We start from the raw sequence: 27,949 nt of genomic DNA, 5'->3' as shown, positions 1-27,949 counted from the left end.
CATTCTGAAAATTGCAGTGATTTTAGAGGTTCATACCTCGTAGGCCCGTGACCCAGTGATATCGGCAAGCTGCTGAGCACCCCCTACTGCACATTCAAGGTTCTTACATTGGTCTGCAGTACTGGAGTCCATCCACACTGGACTGTCCTGGACAGCAAAACTATCCTATAAAAGAGACACAGCTACACAGGAATCTGCTTGGGATGTCATTAAAGCTGACTTGAAAAAGAAAGAGTCTGGCTCTCATATCATTAACACCAAACAAGTGATAATGAGTTTATATCTAATCAAAGCCCAGAGTGTCCTGCACAAAATGTACACATTGTGAAATGATTTGAGTGGCATGATGAGATATTAGGTTTTTATTCGAGGTTGGCATACATTTAGACATGTTCAGCCATGTTCACATATAACTGATATATATAGCTGTATACATTGCATATACAGGCATACGACTTTATATTGGATTAGAAATTAACCCTTTAATTTATCGCATTTTATCGCAAATTACAATCTGACTCATTTCTATATACATCCATTTAGGAAGTACCATTTTAATTAACTATCAATTTGTATTTGACCTGTATATATTTAAATACTGATAGTTGTACTCTTACTCAATTACATTTTCAGGAAAAATGTCACACTTTGTATTTAGATTCTCATTTAAAGATCAGAATCCCTCAAATATCATGACTTTATTAGTTTTTGCCTGGCTACCAAGTTCATATCAGTTATGTTATGTACTTGAATTAAAAACATCTATATCAGTTTGAATGGAAATTTAAACAAATGTGTCTTTGGATTTCATATAAAAAAATTTATTCAGATTTCATATGAACAAAACATATCTTTAACCTGGCCCATAAATATATATAAATCTGTATAAATAACCTAAGGCATGTGGGGCATGTGAAAAGTTACAAACTTATAGTGAGACTATGTTGAAAAATTTCAATAGTTTAAATAATTGACTTTATACTTAAATACCTGAGCATATTTAAATATTATTTTATATTTTATATTTCACTCAAGTATGATTTTCATGAGGTACTTCCACTATTAACTAAGCAAAGATTTTACACAAAGCCCGAAATTTTATTCATTCAGTGTCCTTATTGCCCTTCATTTATTATTCATGCTTTAAATTTATTTATTATTTAGGAGTCTATCATATGAATGCTGGGTGCAGGGGCAGGAATACACCCTGGATGGGACACCCATTCTGTCCACACCTGTAAAGACTAAACTTTTTTCACTATTGACAGCTGACAGCTCTCTCTTTTGCTCTGCAGTGACTCTTGAGCTCAAAGAAAAGTAAAGAAACACCTCTATTTACTGACAGAACATCCATTACTGTTTCAAAGCAAAATTACCGAATTAACACTGCGTTCTCTATTCTAGCTCAGGTTCTGCCCTCTGCTCTCATGTTCAACATGTTCATGGATCACAAGCTCCTACTTTAAACATTAAACAGTCACCATTTTGTAACAGTACAATAGCCTGACAGGACACATGACTGATGATCCTTGAACACTTTCAAAAGGAAATCGGGTTTAATCTCCTCTTTGGAGTTACTGATCAAAACAGCTGGTACCTGCAGCAGGCTGTGTAAATATCTTCCCGGATCCAGACCCTGCAGAGTTTTCCTCGCTCCCTTTTTCCAGTACACACTGCCATGTTGCTGTAATGAACACATCCAACAACTTGGCTTCATTCATTTTAAATGCATTTACTACAAGCAGTCGAAAAGAGTGTGACATACCTGCCCGCTGCCTGAAATAGCTTTCACACGAGAGAAGTCAAATCCAGCGCTCTTCATCTTCTCAAGGAGAAGGTCGAGTGCCTGCAGTTGCAAATCTTTATTAACTACCATACTCAGTAATCGACTTTGCACAACTGAAACAAGAACTAATGTGCAATGCACAACATTATGGACAGGAAAAGTTAAATATTGTTATATTATGCCTGTCTTATGCAATTAACAAACTGATTGAAGCTGGCCCACCTTGACCCACATGAGCACTGGAGAGGTTACGGTCACTCTGTCCTCATGGATGTGGACTCCCCCCTGTGTCCTGGATGGTAAAAACACAGAATACACACAGTTTAACACACTACTGTAACTGCTGTAGGTAAAGAAGACATTCTGAACTGATCCAGAGCAAACTTGTGCCTACCTGAACTCTGGAAGGTCGCTTTCAAACTGGACATTGCTCTGGTGAGTAACTTGAAGCTTTCCATCAATGGCAACAACTTTCAGCTTAAAATAATAAAAGAGAAGAAAAGAACCACAGTTTCTAATATCAGTGCAGAGGTGAATATTGTACACTTATATGGCCAAAAGTATGTGGACACCTAAACATCACACCCATATATAACTCTTGCCACAAAGTTGAAAGCACACAATTGTACAGAATGTCTGTGTATGCTGTAGTTTTAAGATTTCTCTTCAGTGGAGCTAAGAAGCCCAAACCTGTTCCAGCATGACAATGCCCCTGTGCACAAAGCAAGCTCCATTAACACATGGTGTGCCAAGGATGGTGTGGAACAACTCAAGTGGGCTGCACAGAACCCTGACCTCAACCCCACTGAACACCTTAGGGATGAACTTGAACATCGACTGCACTCCAGGCCTCGGCACCCAAGGCCTCCTCGGCCAAGTTACAAAAAGCACAAAAACAAGGAACAAGGAACCTAATTGTTCTACAAACAAATTAAACATGCACAACTATGTAAAAAAATATTCTTATAGAAGAAAGAAAGAAAGAAAGAAAGAAAGAAAGAAAGAAAGAAAGAAAGAAATGTGGCATTCATGGGCAGCTGGAAGCATTGCAGCCTCATGGCTCCAGTTTTCCCAGTTCAATCTGGAGCTTGAGTGTGTGTGTGTGTGTGTGTGTGTGTGTGTGTGTGTGTGTGTGTGTGGGGAGTTCTGCATGCTTTCCTCCCACCAGGAACCTGGGTTCTCCAAACAGGAAACTGGGTTCTCCAGTTTCCTCCCACCTCCCAAAAATATTCCAGACTAAATATAAAGACTAGAAAAAAGTCTAGAATATTAAGTTGTGTTTGTGTTATTTTATATATACTAATTACTATTATTATGATTATTATTATTGCACCTTATTCTTGAAAGTCATTTTTAAGGCTTTACAAACTCTCCACACTACGAAATATCAGCCTGTATTTATCAGAACAGCAGTAAAGTACACATTATAGCACATTTACATCAGAACACTAAATCTAAGCTCTAAATATTTCAGATTCACAATCAGTTTCAGAGTTTCTTCTTCTCCACCCGTACTCCGGCTGATCTTTCGTCTAAGGCTTTGATTGGCTAACAGCTCACACCACTGGTAATTTAGTAGAGCTTGAATTTTTTCTATTTTTTATCTTATGTTATAAAGATACAAGTCCGCAACTTTTTAGCTTGAAATAAAACTCAAATTAGTTGGCAACGTAAAATTTGGGTTCTGGTTGTTTTCGGCGATTGGCTGACTGCGTGTGACGTTTAATGCCACGACCAATCATAGGTGAGAAGGCGGGATTTTCCGGAATATGGATAGGGAGAAAAATCGTTCTTTCGCTCTTTCAAAGCAGGTTAAACAGCATGCGTGTAAGAGCTAAGAATAATAATAAGAAGAATAATAATAATACATGTTTTAGACTACCTGTTGGGTGCTGAAGTCAAATCCTAAATAGTAGGAGTCTGTTAGTTCAGCCATAGTGCAGTGGTGTTCTCTTGCAGGATGGTAAAAGTTCATTCACTCTCACTCACTCACTCACACACACACACACACACACACACACACACACAGACAGAGAGAGAGAGCTCTGCTACATTTAAAGTGACAGTGCACAAAAAATTGGCCTCAGACTTCACTGGACTTTATACATTGCTAAAGCATTAAAATGCAACCTAAAATATTCCTTTTGCACCAAGGATCAATCCAGATATTCTACAAATGCAACACTGTCCTGTACATAATCAGGTGGTGTTACCTCTTAGTCAAGTCAAGTGTCATTTCAACCGTATTCAGCTAGTTAGTACACAGAGAAATGGAAAAACGTTCCTCCAGGATCATGGTGCTACATAAAACAAAACAATACAGAAGTACAAGAGACAGTGTGCTCCTCATATGTGCTTCTGTCCCCCTGTGTCTCTAACCTCCATATCTAAAAACCTGGACACACCACTGTTTCAAGACTACGCCCCAGATACACTCCTGTCGATAGTCCAAAAGTGCTGACTATCACATTGCTTCTGAGGAAGTTCACTGTTTAACTTTCCTTAAACAATTCATGGAAGTGTTTTAACAGATAAGCGTACGTTTACTTTAAACTTGAACACAATACTGAAGCCACTTCACTACTGTATGAAAATAAAACTGACATGAAATGACAGTTAATGAGTGTCTAGACAGGATATTAATAGATGCATTGCATTAATACAAAAGAACATGCCAGTGTCAGTCAAGACCTCATATAATAAACACATCTTTATATAACCTAATTCCCATATACACTATATGTCCAAAAGTATGTGGACACCTCAATCACACCTATATGTGGGTCTTCCCCAAACTGTTGATACAAAGTTGGAAGCACACAATTGTCTAGAATGTATCTGTATGCTGTAGCTTTACAGTTTTCTTTCACTGGAGCTAAAAAGCCCAAACATGTGCTATGTAATGCCTCTGGGTACAAAGTGAGCTCCATGAAGACGTGGTTTATCAAGGTCGGTGTGGAAGAACTCGAGTGGCCTGCACACAGCCCTGACCTCAACCCCACTGAACACGTTTGGGATAAACTGGAATGCTAATTTCGCACCAGGCCTTCTTGCTGGATATCAGTGCCCAACCTCATTACTGCTCTTGTGGCTGAAGGGGCAAAAATCCCCACAGCCACACTGCAAAATCTAGTACAATGCATTCCCAGAAGAGTGGAGGTTATTATAACAGCAACGTGGGAACATCTCAATATTAACGCCCATGGTTTTGAAATGGAATGTTCAATACACCGGTGTCCACATACTTTTGGCCATATGGTGTATGAGAACTGTACCCTTATGGAAAAAAAATGAAATAAATCTCACATGATCACCGTTTTTAATGTTATGCCCCGAAATTGCATATGTGAACTAAAGGAAACGTGACATCATGCGAACAATGTGATCACATCTGAAAAAGAATTACTCATTTAAGAAAAATGACAACTGAAAAAGTAAATGACATGCTCTACACGTGAAAAGAAATGCATAGTGTAAAAATCACATGTGAAAATATAACAGGCAGTGCAAGTGAAAAATCCACTACATGCATGAAATATAACATGTGAAGCGTCTAAAAATCCATATGTGTAAAAATCTTGTGATTAGTTTGTGAAAGAGAAAGTCATAAGCACTGCACCAGCCTGAGTCCAACACAAAAACAGAGCAAAAGCAATAGCAATAACCATGCTTTAAAAGAATGTTTTACAAAATTTGTCAGCATTACATCAACACATACAGTACATTAAAGCTACATGAATGATGAAGTTTATTAAAAGGGCCCTGTACAGTTTTAACTATGGCCTAATAACTGCTTCATTTGGAAAACTTTTTTTCTGTAAGTGACATACAAGTGAGAAAGTCTGACACAACCAGTCCAAGCCCAGAGCTGTTAATGAAGCTGACTGTGATACAAAGCCTACAAAACCGTTCCCATTATTGACTAGACTAATATTCAGTTTAGTGCAAAAATCTGCATGCCCTTACTTCAAAATTATTAAACCAGAAAGGCACTTAATGTGTTTACAGCTTCCTTCATTATCACAAGCATTATCAAAAATATTAACATAGCCTGTTAATATTGAAACAATAAAATGAACATGAACATAATATGAATTATGTACTTATGTTTCACTTGCCTCAAATGACCTTTTCAGGCCTCCATAGTTTGTTTTCAGATTTTTCTTAATCCTATGGCAGTGTCATTTTTCTTTCACTCATTGGTTGTGTGTTTGGGTCTGTACTTCTGACATTTCTTCTGACCAACATTTCTTCTGTTTTCTATTTTTAAAGCTCTATATTTTCTGTTATAAGGTCTTGTGATGGCTTTTCCTGATCCTGTTGGCTCCTGATCCCTCTGACAGGCTTTTCCTGATCCCTCTGACAGCAAAATTTATCAAGACCTAAAACTATAAACGCCTGCTCACTGTTTTAAATCATTAGACATCTATATAAATTCAATTTCAGGTAAATTAACTACAGCATGTCAACAGGGGTGCAGACCTTTGAGCCTCAGTGCTGACTGAATTGCTGTAATGATCAGGCCGTGTTGTAATAGGTGTTCAACAGCCAAACACCACTAAAAAGGAACCCAGGATTCTGTAGAAGTACATTTTCTTCCTTTTTCTACCTTGAAACCAGTGGAGCTGCATCCTGTATGTGTATATATTTGAAATGATAAAACTTGGACTGAACTTTTAATTACATGCAGTAAGTGCAATTGCCTACCTGTCATTGTCAGACTCACCCATTACTTCAACAATGCTGTGTCAACACTGCTACTCTAAATCCCTGAGGATAGTTTATTCTATAATAAGTTATAAAGATCAGGTATAAAGACCATTATAGTGTTACCATGCTGGAAAATCCAGCTTGGATAAAATCTCTTTACCAGCTTGTAAGTTATTTTCCAGCCTATTTAGTTCTTGGCTAAATTGATCAATACATTTTTGAAATTTTCTGAGTGCCTTAATTACTGTTGTGATATTATCTTAAAAACAACTTTTCTATGATGTTGCATTGCAGTGTAGTGGAGTTTTAGATGCTGTTTCCATCTGCTGGCATTTACCACATGTCAAAGATGGTCTACCAGCTCGAACGGCTCACCTCAGTTTCAGTAGCTGGTCAGACCATGTTGGATTTTTGGGGGGTTTCCGTCTGGTTCTTCTCAAGGTTTCTTCCCCATGTCATCTCATGCCACTGTTGCCCCTGGCTTGCTCATTTGGTATCTACATCTGCATCTGGATTTCTCACAATCTGCTTTGTGACAGTGTCTGTTGTCAAAAGCGCTATATAAATAAATTTTAATAGCATGAAAATGTAATTAGCATAAAAATATCAAAATATCAAAGCTTCAAAGCAAATGGAACCATTTAAGGAAAAATCCACCCTGAATGTTAATTATAATTAACATTGGGTGGGTCATTCCATCTCAAGTGGTCCAACACAGGTTGTTTGACCATTTTTCATTTTCCTAATTCCCCTCAATTTCCAGTTATCAGGTATCAGATAAAGGTAAATTTACCCCTAAACAAAAATTAAGGCTGAAACTTGAACCCTTCCCATTATAAATTGACCCTAATAGTGGAACTGAGAACAATCCTGAGTGTTACATTAGGACTTAAGTTCTAAGTCTAAGGAACAAGAATGTACAAAATGTTTATATATAATAATGTGTTCTGGAGATCAGTTTTTGTTCTAAGGAGCTAAGACCATCTTGAGCATCTTGGGATGTTGAGGTTCCCGTAATACATACATACATATATATATATATATATATATATATATATATATATATATATATATATATATATATATATATATTATTGATAATTATTGGACCACTTGGAATGGACTGACCCATGTGATTTTTGTAGTGGTCAAGATTTATTTTGTAATGAAATTCTAATTTTAGAATTTCATTTAATTTAAAGTTCTTTCATTGACATTCTGGTCTTTTTTCACTATGGCTAATGATTTTCTGCATTACCCACAATGCCAATCAACTACCCACTGATGGTGGCGCAAATGGGAGTTAGCCCTTGCTTCAACTCTACCTAAAGAGAGTGATGCGGCTGCGCTTTAACCTTTAGTCTGTCCAGCTCTATCACCTTCTCATCTGTACCTTCTGCTCAAACAGATGAAGTTCCAAAATTTCACGCTAATACCATCATCAACACCATTGTGCTTGTCATCTGGTGTCATCTGGTCATCGGAACAATTGTGCTGTATAGTTGCATTGCATTCTGAAACTTGGAGGCCAGTGTCTGCTATCATCACCTACTTCTTCTACGTTGGATTTCTCTTTAATATGGCATTGAACGTCACTGGAAAATAATGAGTCAGATTTGCTCTTTTCTTTTTAGGAGCCAACAGAGAAACCTGACCATTATCCCTTATGATCCCTTACATTTCTCCTATTAAATGCCATTGTAATCGTTCTAGCAATGTCCCGCTGTGACATCAAAGCATGACACAACCACTAACTTTTCACAGGAATAAAGCAAATACAGTCCCAGCCAACAAATTAGTACCAGAATCACTAAACACATCACAAATAAATCAATAAAAACATATTGTCTTGGGAGTTAGCACGTTTGCCTTTCACGCCCAGGGTGGAGGGTTCGATTCCTGCCTCTGCCCCTTGTGTGTGGAGTTGTTTGTATGCCCTGCGCTTTGGGGGTTTCCTCCAGGTACTCTGGTTTCCTTCCCCAGTCCAAAGGCATGCGTTATAGGCTGAAGGGCATCTCTAAATTGTCTGTAGTGAGTGAATGGTGTGATTGTGGTGTGATTGTGCCCTGTGGTGGCTTGGCACCCTTGCTAGGGTGTCCCCTGGGATAGGCTCCAGGCTCCCCGTGACCCTGTGTAGAATAAATGATACAGAAAATGGATGGAAATTGTCCGTTGTGTGTGAATATGTGTGATCGTGCCCTGCGATGGGTTGTCACCCTGTACAGGGTGTCTCCTGGGATAGGCTCCAGGCTCGCTGCGACCTTGTGTAGGATAAACGACGCAGAAAATTTATGGAAATTGTCCGTAGTGTGTGAATGTGTGTGATTGTGCCCTGCAATGGGTTGGCACCCTGTCCACCCTGGGTCTCCCCTGCCTGGGATAGGCTCCAGGTTCCCTTCGACCCTGTATAGCGTAAGCGGTACATTAAATGGATGGATGGATGGATGGATGGACATATTGTCTTTGTCAGGGTGGAGCTTTCCCTTTAATGACTTACTTGTCAGTACAGAATCCGTTGATGTATTGCATGCTCATGATTTTGTTTTAATACTGTAAAAATAAAGGGCAACCTTGAATTGCCCTCCTATATTTGCCAGTTTATTTGCACAGTGTCAGTGCCAGCGTGCACACACTGTATCTGTATCTGTAACTGTAACTGCAGCTCACACACACAGACACAGACATACACAGTGTAAAATCCAGCTGAGCTGGTGTTGGTGTGCAGTGGATTTGAGGTAATTAAATGAGAGCAGGGTGCATGGGGGCAGGATGGCGTCTGCGTGCTGCCCTCACTGGCCGTGTCCGTGTGATCAGCTCCTCAAGTCGGCACATTTCGGAGAGGAAACGAGCCGCGAGCACGAGGAGCACACCGACACCACTTCCCTGCCAACAAACATGGACATAGCGCTTTTAAAAGAGCAGTACAACTCCATCAGGGACAAGCAGAAACGCCAAACCAGGGTGATCTGTTTTGCAAAAGGTAAGAAAAGTATGATTGTGTTTGTTTTTTTGCTTTTTTGTCGGAAACAGACGGAGATTTCCCAGTTTCCTGCTGCTTGAGTTTGCAACTTTCTATTGTTCCACAACAGGTGCAAATTCATTTCTTTTTTTTTATGCAGCAAGAACACTATTGAATCTATTTCAACTATTTTATATTACAAATAACAACGTTATAATAATGACTTGATTACTTGCTGAGATTAACACCTAGATCATATCACCTAGGATTGTTTTTTTTTTTTCATTGTTGATATAAATCCTGTAATAAGGTCCTATAGGTTAGAGAACATTATGATGTCACAAAATGTTAAAGTTTTGTTGTTGTTAATCTAAAAGATACTTGCTTTGCCTTGCTTTGTGAGGGTTTTTATTAGGTTAAAGTGTCTATCATGGCGTCTAATACTTTTCCTAAGAAATTCCTGAGTTGTTCCTGCTTGGTGTATTTGCCGTGCGCTTATAGATCACTCCATCACACGTCAGAAAGATTGGCCAGTTCCTCAACTCCTGTCCTGTCTGTATGGCCATGATTAACACAATTACACATTTAGAGTAATGTCATGTTTGTTAGGTTCAGAATGTGTGCTTTTGGAGGATCTCTCTCTCTCTCTCTCTCTGTCTCTGTCTCTGTCTCTCTCAGTACTATATAAATAACAGTAGTACCAAAAAATGTATTTAAATAATAATAATAAAAAATACATTAAATAAATACATGTATAACAAAACAATAAAGATATGCAAAGAGCAGTACGAGTACAGTGGAAATAAAAAGTATACACCCACCTGTTAAAATGTCGGGTTTTTGTGAAGTAAGAATTAAATCAAGATAAATCATGTCAGATCTTTTTCCACCTTGAATGTGATCCAAAGGAAAAACAAATAGAAATATTTTAGGGTACAATAACCTGGTTAAATTAGTGTGCACAGCCCTTAGCGAATACTTTGCTAAAGCACCTTTTGCTTATAATACACAGCACTCAGTCTTTTGGGGCAAGAGTCTACATCTTAGCCCATTTTGATTTGGCAATTTTCTTCTACTCTTTCTTGAAAAAATGCTCCACATCTATGTAATTGTGAGGGGATCTCCTGTTTACAGCCCTCTTCATGTCATTCCACGTGTTTTAAATAGAATTTAGATCTGGGCTCTGACTGAGTCATTCCTCCTTTGTTGATTTTGTTGGATTTGGGATTTGTACTTTGGGTCGTTATTGTGCTGGAAGGTGAAATGTGTCTTCATCGTTAGCCGTCTAACAGAGGCCTGTTAAAAACAGGCACAAACTTTTAAGCAATCAAGTTAAACATCACTGGGATCATAGGGGTACAAAAAAGACTTAAGGCTTAAGAGACAAACTACTAATAGGAAAAAAAACCTAGAACAAATAGCAGACCTGAAAACTTTAGATTATCATCACACCCGAAAATATCATCGTTTCACTTTTAATATTTTAATACACACATTTTGACCAATTGCTGCTACCTGCAATAATGAACTTAAATCTATAAATCCTTCCTTGCATTTTCATTGATTTTAAACATTTTATGCAAACTTGCACTAAATTGTATAATTCTATGCCAAGGAGAATTTCTTGTTACTGTAAGATCTCTAACCTACCATGATATTTTCCTATAACCTATTTTTGATTCCAGCACCAGCCACCAATGAGGAGGTCTCTGGAAAATCCCTGGTCAACGTGGTTCCCATGCGACAGGTCCGACATACCCTTATGAGACAGGCATCTGTCCAAGAACCTCAGTTTGACTTTGTCAGGGACCCAGACAATGCCACGTGGCGCACGCACCTGGGAATGTACCGCAGGACCTGCTCGATTCCTGACACCAATCAGTCTCAGCCCAGCAACCACAAGACCAGCACTGGAGACTCAACATCAACCTCTACAGATAACACAGTGCACAGTGTGGAGGTCACAGATTCAAGTGATCAGTTATCTGAGGACTGTGAAGGTTATGGTAATACACATCATCTCGGCAACATAGTGCAGATTGATTGTGGATCTGAGAGTTTCAGGAAGTTTTCTGCACCTGCAGTGTTGTCCAGACAGTTGAGCTGTGGGAGCTACCGGTCTCCTCATCCCCCTGTGAGTCAATTCTACCCCTTCCCCCAGCTCAAATGTCCCAAGAAGTCTGAGGCAGCACGCAGGCTTGGGCTTTACTCTTCATTCTAACAACATGGCTTAAATGCGGGAAAAAAAAAACAAGGGCTGTGCAATATTGCTTTCATACTTAAACCAGAAATACATTCATTTACAATAACAATTTTCCTGCAGCAATAAAGTGGTGACAGCAGTGAATTCTGTCTATTTGCATTCATCAAAATGGCTGAAAGTATCAAATCATCTAAATGTGTTAATTCCAGGTGTCATGCCTGGTTGATCTAGATGTGCATTTTTTAATATTCTGTAATACAGTAGCAGTCTGATTAATAAAAATTGTAAAGCATTCATACTGTTTATATTATACACATTCATATAAACAAGTAATTCTTTATGTATTGATGCTGGAGGAAGTATAGCATTCTAAAAGGCTGCTTTGTCAGTGAAGTGTGTGTGTGTGTGTGTGTATGTAATTTACTTATCTCAATCATCTTGTCTTTCAATCATCAAGAAACTGCACACTTGGTCAGTATTTTAATGCTTTAGTTGCATAATTAATGCAAATGTTTAATTATTCATGATTAAAACACACAGACACCAAGAAGAGCATGGAAAAATTCATACTTTGGTAGTCAAAATATTGGCAACATCTTCACCTCCTGATTAGCCTGGTTTTGAATCAAGAGTTGTATTTCTTGAATGCTTGTTCATCACATTAGTTATGCCATACCATAACTTTTAAGTGAAGTTTTTCTTGCAAGAGGGGTTCTGCATTTCTTCCCGCAAGCCTTAGACATCCTTTATAACTGCACACATGCTCTGAAAATAAAAATGTTTTACAAGTTGTTTGCTCTTTTTAACTCAAGGCAGTTAATATTAACCAGCTGTAGTGAGGGTTTCACCGAGCTGCTTTAAGTGAAGTGCCTTGCTCAAGGTCACAGTGTCAACAGGACTGAATATTGGTTACACTGTATTCAAGTTACAGCCAATAAAATTAATGAAATGCAGTGGCAGTAGTGTCCTATGTATGTCTACAGATCTGAAAGGATAATTAATTACAATTTAAATCAGATGGGTCCAACACATTTGAGGTTGTGCTTTTCTGTCTAGGCAAGTTATCAAATAAGTTTAAGCCTTTAATGCTGGGAATAAACTGCAGTACTGTGACCAGTGACAGAATTTGGACATAAATTATGTTAAATTGTGGTTGTCCTAAATACTAACTTCTGTATAGACAAAGACTGTACTGTAGCATACTACATGATTATTCAGCAAATTAAAAGCTGCAAATATCAAACATTACTGTGGAAATTGATCATTTGGAAATTATTATTATTATTATTATTATTATTATTATTTACATTTCACATTGAATCTGACTTTTTCATTCTGATCGTGGCCAATTTCATATGTGTACTGAACTCAGATATAGATTTGATGCAACGCGACCTCAACCTGAACAGCCTGCTCAGAATACATGTGACTTTTATATCAACCCAGCAGGTGGGTAGGTGCAACTATTTTTGTAGCTATTAAATTCTGATTAAGTCTAGTCTTGTAGACATTAAAAGTTGACTTTGAATGTCTGCATTACATCTAGATAATGTAAAGGCATATTAACATGCATACACCATATGGAAGGACAGTTTGCAATGTATGTATAAGTATGTACATGTATGTACAAATGTAATTTCAGGTACAAACATTGTATCAATTGTGTGATCATAAAGATCAATTACGTGCAATGATGGCGTGTAAAGACAAAAAAAAATCTTTTTGATATCAATTGTGTGATATAAGGAGCAGTTATGTGTAATGATGGGTGTGTAAAGACACAAAGTGTATACAGGCATTGTAAATGAGATGTGAAACACTTTGTTTTTTTTTGGTGTTTCACTGGCAATATCATTTATAATGCCTGTACGCGTAATTCATCTTTATGATATCATACGACTGATATAATGTCTGTATCTGAAATGACATCTTTACACATCTGCACATATAAAATAGTACATGTGCAGATGTTACGTATATTTACAAATACATAGCAAAATGGACTTCTGTATGGTGTATGTGTAGTAACATGCCTTTACATATAGTGTCATACAACAATTCAAATTCAACTGCGTCTTGCCTTCAACGTTGGAGAGCGCTAGTACTTGGTTGCATCTGTGTATATATATATATATATATATATATATATATATATATATATAAAGGGAATTTATCACGTCATCATGGTGCACTGGTAGTGCATCGTAAAGCGGCCAAAAATTCTAACAGGCATGCGTTTTACTAAACCAGTGGACGATCGTGCTGCACAGTCCTGCTTTAAATTGAACACACCTTGTATGTTCAGGGAATCTGCGCAGGGACGTGTGTGCGCGTGCGCTCTCGGAACACATCCAGGAAGTAGAGAAGAGAGCAAACAATGTCACGTGATGCACACAGAGTGGGTAGGTCCGAGCACAGAAATAAAAAAAAATAATAAAATAAATAAATAAACGTTAGAAATAACAAGAGACAGGTGAAAATTCACAGTGTGAAATGTCAACAAAATAATAACGAATTATTAAACAATTATTAACAAACAAATTAATCATGAATGTCTGGTGAATCTTTCCTCACTGTATCTGAGTGACTCAGCAACGGTAGTGAAGCTAACTAGTGAGCTAGTTAGACTAGGAATTCCCCTGTATTGTAACTGCTAGTAACTATTCCTTTCGTTTTCACTTGAATATATTGTTTAAGCTGCTTCATTATTTCAGTCTGAGTGGGAAGAATGGCCGAGGAGCACATTCAGGCGAAGCTTACTGCTATGCTCAAACAGGACAAAATTCAGCTCTGGACTCCCCCTTTTACTACAGTAACTAATGAAGCTGGTCATGAACACATACAGGTAAGATAATGAAGATCATTTTGAGAACATTGCCAAACCCAAACAGGTTTACAGTTACCAGGATGTGGCGATTTCCTGTCCACCTTCATCTTGAACCTATTTCATCTACACTGAGTTTGATATGAAGTAATCCTGCCTTGTACATGCACTCACTGTGTGTTTTCCATGTATGCCACTTTATAGGTATACAGTTACTGACTGTAGCTCATGTGGTACTATTCACTACTTATCAGCCCGCCTCTGAAAAAGTACCACCACTGACCAAATTTTATTTTCTGGTTCAGATTATTTTCTGGTGTTAGATTATGATTTTATCTTACTGTTGTTTTTTTTATGTTTAAAAGCCAGAAGGTGATCTGACTAGTGTAACCTCACAGTTGTTGATTGCTACAATTCACCATTTTGGTCCCTCACCATCTGAGACAAAGCAACATCTTAACACAATCTCCCAGCCTGCCTACTTCACACTTGACTTGTACCCAGTATAACCTCTTGCCTGGGAGCATTCGAGAGAGATAAAGCAATGGTGAGCCTGACGCAATGCTCTCTGGCTGTCTTACAGCCAGCGTAGTGCTGCGTATAAACTCCATCGTCTATAAAGCGCTCTGTTGCTGGAAAGTTTCCAGGGATTGTCCAGAGTGAGCAACGTGTGATCTAACAAGTGATACTGACACAACTGTGCTGCTGGGGATTTTGTACACTGAACATTGTGTGTACTATCTGGTCACTTTAATAGACACACATCCCTTGTTAGACCACCTTGTCATTGTACAGATAGAGACTATAGCCTTCTTTAATGCAAGCATGGTGACATTGCTGCCTCACAGCTCCTGGGTCCTTGGTTTGTTTCTGAGCTTGGGTTAATGTCTGTGTGCCATTTCACAAGTTCTGTCTGTGTCCAAGTTAGGTTTGGGTTCTTCTGTTTCCTCCCACCTCCCAAAATCATGCCAGGCTACACTAAATTGCCTCTTGGTCTGGATGAGTGTGTAAATATGTGTACATGGTGCCTTGTGATGGACTGGCGTCCCACACATGGTGTATTCCCGCCTTGCTCCTGGTGTTCTTGGAATAAGCTAGGGGCCCACCATGACCCTGACCTAGATAACACGCTTACTGAAGATGAATAATTTTGTGTTAATTCGTCTCTGTTAGCTACTAACCACACAACCACCACTGTTGGCTGGATAGTTTTGGTTGGAGTACTGTCGTGGTGTCAGCAATTCTGCTATGTACCAACACATTAATCATTAACCTCCCATCATCATTTTGGTGTCACTACTGTGCTGAAGATGGACAACCATCCATTCCATTAATGGACGGGACAGAGAAGACTGAGTGACAAATAGTGTGTAGTCACAGATGGGCTACAGTCTGTAATTGTACATTTAAAACCATTACTAGGGAGAGCTGTACAAGTGATTTCTTCATGATGATGTACTGTAGGACTGGACCATCTCACTATTATGCCTAATATGTTTCTAGGAACTTGCCGTTAGATATTCTCAAATGGTGGGATCCCCCCAGCTTGAAGTGGAGATTGCTCTGGAAGACATAAGATCACAGGCTGTCAAAAGAGGAAAAGGAAACAAAACCTACAGGGAGACAAATGTTGCAACTCTGGAGCTCATCATATCAAAGGTAATTGGAAAGGTATGAACAATATAAAGTGTGTTTTGTACTTGAAATACCATCTCATATGTTACAGTATATCCTGCGTGTCACTGCATAGGGTAATAAAAAGAAACAATACTTCGAAACAAAACTGGATATTACCACTCAGGATCTGATGAATAAGTAAGCACAAATTACATTTCACAAAGCTTTATCATATCTAATTGCAATAATCGGTGACATTTTTATGTGCAGATGTGTCTTTAACTTTTTCATCTTTTAGAATCAAGGAGGAATTTGACCTCAAATATATAAAGCTGATTTTGAATGGAAAAACTCTGTCTCCAGGTGTGTATTTCGCTTGCTTCGTAAATATGTGCACCTTGATGTGTGAGAATTGGGGAATATTGGAGAATATTTTTTCACCACTGCTTCTTTCAGAGAAGCGACTTGATGAACAGAACGTGAAGAACAACAGTAAAGTCATGGTGCTGAAGGTGGCTGAACCGGAAGGGAAGAAAGCAATGATGGAGTTAGAGGAAGAGAAGCGTTCTCATGAAGAAAGTGTGCAAAGAACTCAAAAAGGTTTCCAGATCCTCTCAGAAAGAGGTGAGACTATGAGCACTTGGTCTTACACATCCATGCAATGTTCCTTCAACATTGTGCGTCCTCCATCTGTGCATTTGCATCATGACTCACGTGGAGTCTGCAGCTGTGTTAATATTAATGTGGTGAAATGTATAGATGTTATGGATATTATATGAATATAGTAATAAGCCTGATTGGCTTGACTTGAATTGAAATGAAAGTGTTCACAGAGAAGCTAATGTGTTTCTTGTAAGAAATTGGTTATTCTCCAGTCTAAATTTCAATTTAAAAAAACAAGCATAAATAATGTCACCTTGAATGTAATAGCACTTTTAATAAAAGTAGAAAAAGTGCTGTTAATGTTATACATGAATGTGTCAAATTTACATTTGGTGTAATTGCTTTTTGGTCCCGTGGGTAGAAAGTTCAGGAACATAAACCTGTAAATTCTCAAATAAATTAGTAGAAAGGTACAGTTTTGCCTAAACTTTACAGATATTCATATTCATAAATGGGTCATCAAAGTATACTTTATGGTAAAATATCTGCATTACCAGACATTCTTTCTGACTTTAAATCATGTAGGAGGGTTTTTACTTCTGTACAGTCCATTAACATGCATGGCTTCTTGGCACTTTTCAGATGGTAGTGAGGATCCAGCGACCACCCCGTTTCTGGAGATTGCAGATCAGAAAGGCAACCCCATCCCGATCCCGCTCAATGAGAAAAAGGTGACCAAGTCCCAGCTGTGCTGTGTTCTCTGCGGGGCCCTACAAAAATACATTTGGCAATACTCTTACTAACAAGAGAAGATTGTAAGGTCCCTCCTGCAAACTGTTTAAACAGTGCTGTAATTTACCCAGGTTCAGTAACTTCAGCTACGAACTCATGGAGCCCTATACTGTAGTGAAACATGGATGTTGTTTTATATTGTGCCCTAATCTGCTCCTAATGTTTCTCTGCGGTGTCTTAGGCACTCATCCTAGCCATGGGCTTCCATGAGAAAGGCAGAGCCTTAATGAAGAAGAAGGAATACGATGCAGCTCTCTGTCACCTGCTTCTAGCAGATGAGCAGTTCAGGTACTGTTCATGGCAGCCGCCTTACAATGAAATAAAACCAGCTACTATTAGTGTTATGGTTGACAAATGGATCCTGTTTTTGTATAGCAATGATTGTTTTTAATTCTAGAAAATGTGATTCTGTGCTGTTGAACACGGTGGATAACTACGCAGTGCTGCAGCTGGACATTGTGTGGTGTTACCGTGCTCTGGAGGCGCTGTCCTGTCTGATGGATGGCAAACAGAGACTGCAGCAAGCTGAGAATTGCTTCCTCAAATGCTATGGAAAAGAGCAGCAGAGACTGCAGGAAATCAAGGTTTTTTACCTTTCATCCTCCTTACAGTGCATCAGGAACTTAGCAACATTGGAGAGAGATTTCTGGTTTTAGTAAATTGCAGTGCTGCTTTGATTGAAGGGCTACACCTAATCTTGCTTTTCAAGCTAATCTCTAATCATAGTTTCTGTAACATGCAGTGGGTTCAGAAAGTATTCAGACCCCTTATCACACTTTATTTTATTCTAGATTTAAAGTGGATTAAATTTGTTTTGCCGTGAATCTACACACAATAACCCATGATGGCAGTTTTTAGAAGTTTTTGCAAATGTTCTGAAGGAAAAAAAAAGAAAAAACCCATGGGGACTAGACTAGAGAATTGAGACAGTTCTGTTATTCCACTAGGGAGCATCATAGAGCAATAAATGCCATTTTATTGGGAAGCTGAAAATTTGATGCTGTAACCATGTCTCTTTCTAAAAGAACTAATTTTAGTAACAGCAATCACAACTTTTTTTTTATTATATAATTTTGCGGATGATTTTGCCCACTTCAGTGTATTATTGGCTGTTTTGTGAAGATTCACAATGTAGAATTCCAGTTTAAGGGGGTGAATACTTATGCAAACAAGTGTGTATATATGTTAAAACCATAATATGAAAAAGAAAACAATTGGTAGAGAATTGTAGTGTTTTCATGTGTTTTGTTATGCTGTGTTAATATAATATATTCAATCCATTCAGAATGTAACTTTCAGATAAATACTGATAAACACATTTAAGAGGAATTGTTGTTGTTATTGATCATTAAACTGTTTTTTTTTGGTCCTGCCCACTTGACATTGGACTACATGTAATATGGCCGGTTACCTAAAATGAGTTTGACATCCTTGATTGAATCATTTGGTAATAATTCCTGCTTGTTGGATCTTTTCGATTGTCAGGGGAATACAGGTGGAGAGGACGTTCTGTTTCTCAGGCTATATCTCCTGCAGAGTCTGCTGGCGTACCTGAGTGGCAACGAGAATAACGCTGCTAAGAAACTCCAGCAGGTCTTTTTTTTTTTTCAGTTCAGACCCCATCGGCTGTGCTAACATGCTGGCAAGCTGTTCATCTCAGAGAAGCTGTGCTGATCAATGTCTCTGCCTCTTTCTGGTAGGGTGAGGTGCTCTACAGTCAACTGTGTCTGGACCCAGAGAAGATGACCCAGCTGCTGAGTATGGGCTTCACAGAGCAGGACGCTCGCCTGGGCCTGAGAGCCTGCAGAGGCAATGTGGAGGCGGCTGTGACGCACATCACTTGCAGGAGAGATGTTAGAGACTACACACACACACACACACACACACACACACACACACACACAAAATCAGCATGAGTGTCTATTGTATTCACTCCTCCATCAGCAGTGGGAAACTCCAGGCGATTCAGAGCTCAGTTCAACCTTCGATTTCATTTTAGGGAGCCACTATAAATTATTAAACAATTTTTATGCATCTTGAAGCTTCCCATTTAAAAAAAAAAATTCTATAGCTTGCATAAAAATTTTTGCAGTATAATTATTTGCTGCTTTTAAAACTTTATCATTTTCATCCATCATGAAAATCACGAAATATATCTCAGTTTTTATTTTATCAGAAATGCGTATATTTATGCGTATGCCTACATAAAGATCAGATTGTGTCATAGTGCACCAACCTCTCTTCCAAGAGAGGCACCTAAGAATCATTTAATGGGATTCCTGTGATACCACACCTCTGTCTGAAACCATTATTCGTTTTCTGGATTATTCATTTGAGCAACCTACTTTAGCTTTACTTTTCACGCATTTTGCTAAAATATTAAATAAATGCACTGCTAATGCTAATATTGTTTTATATTCAAAATAAAAACACTTTTTTTCTGCCAAAGGTTGCCTTTTACGGTGAAACACCTATTGTATGATGGACCAGCTGTCACTATTCTGTACACATTATAGTTAAGGAAGCTGTCTGGAAATGAATACTTAATTATGGTGCGCTCTCGTAGGAGCGGGAGGAGATAAAGCGGAGGGAGAGAAATAAGAGAAGGCAGCGTCTGGAAGCCATCAACACCCTCGTCGAGCTTGGCTACGACAAGAAAGCAGCAGCCCAGGCCCTCCATGAGTCCAAAGGAGATGTGGATGAAGCCTATAGGGTGTGACTCGTCATGCGTCTTATACAGCAAAACTTAATATAAAAAAAACACCACCTTCAATGCATTTATTAAAATAAAGGCATTTCTCTTAAACATTACTGTTCCAATAAAAATTGTGGTTCTTCACCTTCTCCTTTTTCCTCATAGATTCTGCTGGATTCATCTGAAGCCAGCAGCTCTGGGATCCCTCAGCCAGACACAGACAGACAGACCAAAGTGGATCAGGTAAAGAGCACCTCATGAAGAAAAGATTAAAGGCTGTTTACTAATGGCTGCTGTCATTCTTTACTGTCTTGTCAGTTTTTGTTACATTTTTTCCATGGAGACAATATACATTCCCTCATTCTCATTCCCATATTCACATATTTACAATTTATTTTGGGTTAATCTAATGTATTTATTTTCGTAAAGCTGCTTTGTGACAATGTCCATTGTTAAAAGCACTATACAAATAAAATTGAATTGAATTGAATTCCCTGCCCTCACTTGTGTGTTTGTGTGTTTGTGCAAGCGTAGCTCGCTTACTTAGGCTTCCAAAGAGAGGAAGTGGAGGCAGCTCTAGGGTTGGTGGGAGACGATGTAGCTCAGGCCACTCAGTTACTCTTGGATAATCAGGGTGTTATTCCTTCAGAGCTACGCTCCCCCTCAGCTCCATCCTCCTCGTCAGAAGAGCCCAGCACCTCGTCCGAGGACTCTGCAGGTCAGGACCATTTATCAATTTTTGGATTGAATGATTTCTAGCATTAATTACAAAGTCTTAAAGTCAACAGGCTGTTAAAAGAATACTTCACTGTTTTTTAATCTAACTTCTTGCTCACACCTGTAGCATATGTGCAATTATCGTGGACCAAAATATCAACATCCTATTTCTGAAATACTGTTTACAAATACTGATGCATTCATTAACCGATCAGATCAGATTCATTATATTTGGCCAGGTACGCTTGCATGTTCTAAGAATTTGTGTAACATTCATTCATCATCTTTAAGCACTTTATCCTGGTCAGGGTTTTAATTTTTTGCTAAAATCGTACAGTAGGATCTAAATGTATAGGTCCACTAGGGCTGGGCAATATGACAAAAATATCATATCATGATAATTCGACATTTCTACAATACACAGTATTTATCATATACACCGATAATATAACATAACATTAAAACCTCCTGTTTAATATTGTGTAAGTCCCTCTAGTGCCACCAAAAGGCTTGTGGAAGCATGGACTCCACAAGACCTCTGAAAGTGTGCTGTGGTATCTGTCACCAAGATGTTAGCAGCAGATCCTTTAAGTCCTGTAAGTTGCGAGGTGGGGCCTCCATGGATCGGTTGTTTGTCCAGTACATACCACAGATGCTCAATCGGATTGAGATCTGGGGAATTTGGAGGCCAAGTCAACACCTTGAACACTTTGTCACGTTTCTCAAACCATTCCTGAACAATTTTTACAGTGTGGCAGGGTGTATTATCCTGCTGAAAGAGGCCACTGGCATGTAGGTGGTATGTGTCAAAGTAACATCCACATGAATGCCACGACCCAAGGGTTCCCAGCAGAACATTGCCCAGAACATTGTTTTGGAGATGCTCTGACCCAGTCGTCTAGCCATCACAATTTGGCCCTTGTGAAAGTCGCTCAGATCCTAACACTTGCCCATTTTTCCTGCTTCTAACCCATCAACTTTGAGGACTGACTATTCACATGCTGCCTAATATATCCAACCTCTTGACAGATGCCACTGTAATGAGATAATCAATGTTATTCACTTCACCTGTCAGTGGTTGTAATGTTATGGCTGATCGGTGTACATTTGCTAAGAAATGGCGAGCAGAAATGTAGCGTTGCATTAAAAAAAGCTGAATTTAAAGATACTTTTTAATACAATAAAAATTAATTATTGTAAAGATTTTAGTGTTAAAGATATGAACTATATGAAAGATGTGATAAAAATTAACATAAAATCAGCTGCTTTTACATTCCATTCAGTTTGTAATAATTATAAGAATAGAATTTAAAAAAAAGTTATAAAAACTTATCACAATACCTGTGATATTTCAGAAAAGCGTAGTTGATAATTTATCACAATATCGATAGCATATCATCATATTGCCCAGCCTTAAGGACCACAGTCTAACTCAATTTTATGAATTTCATTTTAATAAATAATTTTATGTAATTTGTTCTGTTTTATTAGACACACCAGGTTTGTTTATTAAATTCATTAAAACTGTGCATTAAACACACTGTTGTTGTGTTCAGCGTCCGGGTCGAGCCTCCCTGAAACCGAGCTGGTGAATGAGGTTTTGGAGTACATCCCCAGACATGAAGAGGATTACTTGGACGTGACTCTGGAGGAGGAGAGCGAGCTCATTGCTCTAATGAAGTCTTATCTGGAGAGGAGTTCTGCACACTCCCGCTGAAAAGCTGCTCATATGTGCTTTCTGCAATCGTGTGAGGTCAGTTTAGAGTGCAAGGTTATCACATTAGCACCAGAACTCTGAACCTGGATCAGCAGTTGGTAACAAGCCAGTAATTGAAGCCATTTTGAAAGTACTTTACGCATTTGAGTTTTGATTTTATCACTTCATTTTTCTTTTACATTATGGTAATAGCTTATTTCTGACAGGAATGCTTGTTTATATAGATTTAAACAGATAGTCTTACTTTTGAATGAAGAATTGCTCTTTAAAGTATTATCTCTAGTAGTTATTGTTAGATTTATCACTGATATTTGAGGATATTTGAGTTTTGTGTTGAAAAGTGCATGCTTCCAAAGCACATTTTCAGTAATCTTTAATCTTACAATGCACCTTAAAGTCTTCAACTTTGTTCAGTTTTTGTTAAACATGCAATAAATTGACAAGCTTTGCATTTCTAAGCATGGTGTTAATTTCAAACTTACCATTCACTCCTTTTAAATGAATTAAATCAATATGTGTTCAGTTCTTTGGAAATTAATTTACAGTTCTTTTGAAATTAATTCAAATTCTTTTCAATCATTTCATTAATGATTGAAATAATTAAGTGATCTATAATTTGAGTCACCATTTATATTATATTTAAAGTAATTTAATCACATTTCAGATTCAATGATACATTAGTGATTAATTGCAAATACCAGCTCCGTTTGTTGTTGTTTGAGCTTAGAGTCTATTTAGTAATGATTATGACTGTAAGTAGTGTTATTGTAATCATATGAAATAGTAATATTTGTATGGAAAAGCTCATATATTCTCATTTCATGCAGCATAATGAGACACAGACACACGTTTAATAAAATTCTGTCTTTTTGTTGTAGTACTCAGTAATTTATTTTACATTATATGAGTGGGAATAGGAACAGTCTGTGGCCTGGCATAAGGAGGTATGAATGTAAAGGGGACAGGAGAAGAGAGATGGAGGTTTAGAAGTAGTTGACAACCCTGCGGATGGACTGGATGTTGGGGGTCTGGGCCTGCCACTCATTGTGGCCGCAGTAGTTTCCTCTCTCCACGATGTACATACGGCCACGGAAGTTAGGCTCCTCATACATCACCCAGCTTCACACAGAAAACATACAACATTGTAAGTACAAACTGCTGAGTTAAATGAAAACGTACAAATATATAAATAAAACTAAAAAATAAAATCTCTTAAAGTGTATGTTCAAACATACTAAATAATTCATCTGTGATCACTGAAAATGACTACTGGTTAAAGCTTAACGCATTAAAGAGAAGCCTAAAGAAACATTTCTGTTTTTTTTTAGAAATAAAATAGAAAATAAGTGGAGGAATTGAATCCTTTTTGCTCTACTAGTCAGAAGTTTGGACATTGGATTGCATATATATTTTTAATTGTCTGATGATCATATAGTTGAAATTTTTTTCTAAGGCCAAAATAAATAGTGAACTTAACATGCATGTGTGAATTTATATCTAAATTAAAATGTATTTTTAATAAGTAGTTTTTACTTAAAATTAAATTGTTTGCCCAACAACTAGTTTTCCTTTAGAAGCAGTGAGCAGCTCAGCCTATTTGAAGAAAAGCTCCTCATGAAGCTGGTTAATAAGATGACAGTAATGTGCAACGCTTCATCAGGAATACTGTTAAGAATTTAAAACCTAAAATAGTTTTGATTTGTGCAGTAAAATTGGTTACAGCATAATTCCATTTGTGTAATTTCAGTGTTAATGTCTTCATTATTATTCTAAAATAGTCCAAAAAAAAGAATCTGCGTTAAATCTCTATCAGACTATTAAATAGAAACATGAATGTAATTAAAGTGTTGGGAAGGGTTAGACTGTGAATTAATCACTAGCTTCCATTATTTACTTTACTTATTGATTACTTGGGAGATTTTCTGCATCTGGCTGTAAGACTGTAATGGAGTGCAATGAATTACAGGCTATTTAGAGAATGAAACCCAGGAGCAGTTGCGTAGATGATGGCCTAAAGAACATTACAGTAGCCTAGTACCTTCACTTACAGATTTCATGTCACAAAATAAATAGAGACGTTTTCAGATCAGTCATTTTTAGTGTATGTAAAAGATGAGATTGTCAAATCATATGTTTGTAAGTGGCACTTACGCTCCATCTCCGAACACCCTGATAGAATTAACGCAGGGCCTGCCATAGCCACAGCTCTGCAGGAAGGGACAGTCGTCACACAGCTCCATACAGTGACCTGAGTAGTTGCTTCCATCATACAGCTCGATCCTGTAGTGCTCTCCATGCTGTGGAGCAGAAACAATGTGTTATAATGGTAATCCTTCTTTAAACACATTGTGCCGTCTGAATTCTTGTAAAAGGGCAAGCATGTACAAACCAGTTTTATTTTTAATCAAGATTTCAAGGTTAGAAATCACCGTTTTATTCATTTTCCATGATGTGAAAGGAGTAATTTGAATTGAATTGAATGTGATATTCGCTCAGTCCAAATTGCAGCATCGTTTTAACTTTGGGATTTGTACTGTGTAAAATAGTTGTGTGTGATGGTCAGTCTGGTGGAGTTCTCACCATCCTGACAGGCTTGCAGGATCCCATGTGGTCATTGTGGGAGTTCCAGCGCTGGAACTCTGGGTACTCTCCACGTTCCAGGATGTACTGCTGGCCCTTAAAGTCGGGGTGATCGTAGCAGATCCAAGCTCCGCTCTCCACACGGATGGAGTTCACCCTGTTCATGAAGCCACGGTCCTGGAAGTTATCGCAGTCTCCGTACACCTCCAGCTTCCTGCCAGTGAAGCATCTTCCCTCGTAAAACACTATCTGAAGGGAAGGAGCAGCAGGTAGGGTGGGTTTAAGTATCAGGTTTAACAGCAGAAGTGGACAGAAAAATGTAAATATCATTTATAGTGTATTTGGTCAGATCTTAGAGAAAAGAGACTATCCCACTATGCAGCCATTTTGCAGCAACATGTAACAGCCTGATAGCTGAGCACATTGGACCACAGCTTTATAGTACTATGACACTTTGACATTAGCCAAAGTTTTTTATCTGTTGCTTTTTTTTTTTTTTTTTTTTGAGTTATTTAACTGAATCTGCAAATATGCGCCTGAAAAATGTGCTCTAGGTTCCAAACGGCTTGTCACAGCAATCATATTTCAAATCTTGTTAGTCTCATTAATAAAATCATTAGAAACTATCAGCAGAACACAATAGAAAATCAGCTGTTATTCAGTTTGTCTGAGATGATATTCAATTTTACAATAATGATGTCACACGTGAAAAGTGTCAATCATTTCAGGAATCATTCAACCAACTCCAAATTCCCAGATTCCCAGCAGTCAGTGCAGTAGGATGCTGTGTGAGACTGCATTCTGATGACGTGATGATGTATGTGCTCCTGATTGGCCTGGATGCTTACCTTTCCAGAATACTGTGACATTTTTCCACTGGAGAGTGTCCAACCTGACCCACACGTAAGAAAGTGTGACAGTGGAAAAATTTGGACACTCTAATATATACAGGTCGTCGCGTGTCTCGCTGTATCGCGATGTTTGCCCAACAAAGGCTCCACAATGGAGAGCTTATGGCTTTTGCTTGGTGGACATTTTCTGTTCACTCTTAGCACTGCTGATTCTGGGATTTGGCTCAGCGCAGATCAACAATAGATTTTGCTTTGCTTGACGTTGTGCCATTTGCGCAGGCCACACTTCTCTTTACAGCATTCAGTGCAGAGTGTAAGGATGCTGTATCCTATATGCTATTGCTTGCAGTTTGACCTTTGTGAAGTGCTTATGTTCCCTGTTTAACCTTGGAAACCAGGTAGTGGGATGTTAAAGAAGTGTTAACAAAAGGAGAAACAGAAAAGCTCTAACTTGACCTTTCTTGTCGCTTTGACTTTGTTCTGCTTCTATTGCAGTCGTACACTGTACAGGTGCATGAACTATTTTTGAAAGGAAATGATCACATGTGCTAGAAAAGATCATTCAATCATTCATTTTAGAATTTTGCTCATCTCAAATTAATATTGTGACTTTCAATAAATTGATCTCTAGTGTGTGTATGTACATATGTATGTATGTAATATATATATATATATATATATATATATATATATATATATATATATATATACACACACACAGTTGTGCTCAAAATTATTCATACCCTTGATATTTTTATAGTGTTTTTGAGTTGTCTTCTGTGATTAATGAGTTTTATAATACTTTCATATATTTAATATGTGACAAACAACTGAGAGAATAACATGTGATATTTCAAGAAATATGACATTTCATGGGTTTTTATTGACAAATATTCAGAAATCACCATGTTCAGAATTATTCATACCCTTTATATTACAATGTTTCAATAATCAATAGAAAAGCCTTTGTTCTTAATGACGGCCTGTTGTTCTTAATGACGGCCTGTTGTTGTCCCTGAACCATTGCTTGACCACTCGCACCGTATGCTTCAGGTCATTATCCTGCTGGTAGGTCCAATTCTCTGGCAGGTTGAGCTTGTGTGCTAACGCCACCAAGTTTTCGTCAAGAATCTTGAGATAGTCCTCCTTTTTCATGATACCATCTATCTTAACAAGGTTCCCTGTACCACTGGCAGAGAAGCATCCCCATAGCATGATGTGACCACTGCCGTGCTTGACCGTTGGGATGGTATTCTTAGGACTGAAGGCTTCTCCTTTCTTACGCCAAACATATGCAACATCCATATGTCCAAAGAGCTCCAGTTTAGTCTCATCTAACCAGAGGATGGATGACCAGAAGTTCGGATCTCCATCTAGGTGACTCCTCGCAAAGGCCAGGTGCGCATCCCAGTGTCTCTGGGTAAGGAGTGGTGTCTTTCTGGGGCAATGTCCACCTCGATGCAGAATTCGCTGAATGGTTGAGGGTGTCTATTAGAGCTTTGGTGGTGATACGGGGGTTGTTGTTTGCATCGCGACAGATCTTTCTAGCGACTCTAGAGGATACTTTGCGCTTCCTGCCACGCCCATCCAGGTTTTTGACAGTGTTGAATATCTTGAACTTCTTGATGATACTCTGTACGTTTGATACAGGGACATCCAGTTCTTTCAAAATGGCCTTGTAGCCTTTGCCTCCACTATGGGCATTGACAACACGCGTTCGAAGATCATGACTGAGTTCTTTCTTCTTGGCCATGGTAACACTGACTGAGAATAATTAAACCTTTGCCCCATTAATTATACTTTGCAGAGAAGGTGTTACCATTTAACATTATTAGGCCTTAATTGATTAGACCTAAATTGATTAAACTGATTATAGTCACTGGAGTGTGAAACCA

The 27,949-nt window shown here is 38.2% G+C and overlaps 4 protein-coding genes and 2 long non-coding RNA genes across 9 annotated transcripts in view; 2 read left to right on the top strand and 4 right to left on the bottom strand.

The window, feature by feature from the left end:
* The window catches only part of xylb (xylulokinase homolog (H. influenzae)), a 51,548-nt gene extending 44,082 nt beyond the window's left edge, over positions 1 to 7,466 (bottom strand). The window contains exons 1-6 of one of the 4 annotated variants that reach the window (XR_008302168.1): positions 2,477 to 2,787; positions 2,181 to 2,263; positions 2,009 to 2,078; positions 1,766 to 1,846; positions 1,598 to 1,684; positions 37 to 165 (exon numbers count right to left, since the gene is read on the bottom strand). Coding sequence is in view for 3 of the 4 variants with exons in the window: in XM_034309069.2 (XP_034164960.2) it covers positions 37 to 165; positions 1,598 to 1,684; positions 1,766 to 1,846; positions 2,009 to 2,078; positions 2,181 to 2,263; positions 2,477 to 2,725 (699 nt within the window). In the remaining variant the exon portion in view is untranslated. Of the gene's footprint in view, positions 1 to 36; positions 166 to 1,597; positions 1,685 to 1,765; positions 1,847 to 2,008; positions 2,079 to 2,180; positions 2,264 to 2,476; positions 2,788 to 3,668; positions 6,787 to 6,871 lie in introns of those variants that run through there. The other 3 variants (XM_053236289.1, XM_034309070.2, XM_034309069.2) reach the window with 3 other exon arrangements.
* A 141-nt stretch (positions 7,467 to 7,607) lies between these two features.
* Positions 7,608 to 12,901, top strand: LOC113526783 (uncharacterized protein C9orf152). Its single transcript, XM_026914127.3, has 2 exons — positions 7,608 to 9,476; positions 11,141 to 12,901. Exons 1-2 carry the CDS (start codon positions 9,266 to 9,268, stop codon positions 11,674 to 11,676), a joined length of 747 nt encoding a protein of 248 aa, XP_026769928.3. The 5' UTR covers positions 7,608 to 9,265; the 3' UTR covers positions 11,677 to 12,901.
* LOC128318822 (uncharacterized) lies at positions 9,244 to 11,147 on the bottom strand. The gene is made up of 3 exons (XR_008302267.1): positions 10,448 to 11,147; positions 10,277 to 10,345; positions 9,244 to 9,379 (listed from the first exon to the last, which is right to left on the bottom strand). It is a non-coding gene; the product is annotated as an uncharacterized LOC128318822 (long non-coding RNA).
* On the bottom strand, positions 12,287 to 15,973 carry LOC128318823 (uncharacterized). Its single transcript, XR_008302268.1, has 3 exons — positions 14,562 to 15,973; positions 13,951 to 13,997; positions 12,287 to 12,423 (listed from the first exon to the last, which is right to left on the bottom strand). It is a non-coding gene; the product is annotated as an uncharacterized LOC128318823 (long non-coding RNA).
* nub1 (negative regulator of ubiquitin-like proteins 1) lies at positions 13,936 to 23,081 on the top strand. The gene is made up of 15 exons (XM_026914372.3): positions 13,936 to 14,060; positions 14,373 to 14,503; positions 15,986 to 16,141; positions 16,233 to 16,297; positions 16,398 to 16,462; positions 16,556 to 16,723; positions 17,345 to 17,433; positions 17,676 to 17,782; positions 17,892 to 18,078; positions 18,980 to 19,087; positions 19,195 to 19,347; positions 20,061 to 20,207; positions 20,355 to 20,432; positions 20,724 to 20,907; positions 22,463 to 23,081. Exons 2-15 carry the CDS (start codon positions 14,387 to 14,389, stop codon positions 22,621 to 22,623), a joined length of 1,785 nt encoding a protein of 594 aa, XP_026770173.3. The 5' UTR covers positions 13,936 to 14,060; positions 14,373 to 14,386; the 3' UTR covers positions 22,624 to 23,081.
* Positions 23,082 to 23,487: 406 nt separating this feature from the next.
* Positions 23,488 to 26,140, bottom strand: crygn2 (crystallin, gamma N2). Its single transcript, XM_026914373.3, has 4 exons — positions 26,052 to 26,140; positions 25,204 to 25,452; positions 24,775 to 24,920; positions 23,488 to 23,742 (listed from the first exon to the last, which is right to left on the bottom strand). The coding sequence occupies exons 1-4, from the start codon at positions 26,070 to 26,072 to the stop codon at positions 23,607 to 23,609; spliced, it is 552 nt and encodes a 183-aa protein (XP_026770174.1). The 5' UTR covers positions 26,073 to 26,140; the 3' UTR covers positions 23,488 to 23,606.
* Positions 26,141 to 27,949: the final 1,809 nt, after the last annotated feature.

The sequence above is a fragment of the Pangasianodon hypophthalmus genome, chromosome 1, assembly GCF_027358585.1.
Source record: "Pangasianodon hypophthalmus isolate fPanHyp1 chromosome 1, fPanHyp1.pri, whole genome shotgun sequence".
Lineage (NCBI taxonomy): Eukaryota > Metazoa > Chordata > Actinopteri > Siluriformes > Pangasiidae > Pangasianodon > Pangasianodon hypophthalmus.
The sequence above is the reverse complement of the archived record's forward strand: the minus strand, read 5'-3'. Positions and strand labels throughout refer to the sequence as shown.

Bases quoted from the DNA above. Each gene is read 5' to 3' on its own strand.
- LOC113526783 (XM_026914127.3), top strand. From the start codon at position 9,266: ATGGCGTCTGCGTGCTGCCCTCACTGGCCGTGTCCGTGTGATCAGCTC. The intron at 9,477-11,140 runs GTAAGAAAAGTA...TTTTGATTCCAG, and splicing joins GGTGATCTGTTTTGCAAAAG to CACCAGCCACCAATGAGGAG.
- nub1 (XM_026914372.3), top strand. From the start codon at position 14,387: ATGGCCGAGGAGCACATTCAGGCGAAGCTTACTGCTATGCTCAAACAG. The intron at 19,348-20,060 runs GTTAGAGACTAC...GCGCTCTCGTAG, and splicing joins ACATCACTTGCAGGAGAGAT to GAGCGGGAGGAGATAAAGCG. The intron at 20,208-20,354 runs GTGTGACTCGTC...TTTTCCTCATAG, and splicing joins ATGTGGATGAAGCCTATAGG to ATTCTGCTGGATTCATCTGA.
- crygn2 (XM_026914373.3), bottom strand. From the start codon at position 26,072: ATGTCACAGTATTCTGGAAAG. The intron at 24,921-25,203 runs GTGAGAACTCCA...TCTGCTCCACAG, and splicing joins CCTGCAAGCCTGTCAGGATG to CATGGAGAGCACTACAGGAT. The intron at 23,743-24,774 runs GTAAGTGCCACT...TTCTGTGTGAAG, and splicing joins AGGGTGTTCGGAGATGGAGC to CTGGGTGATGTATGAGGAGC.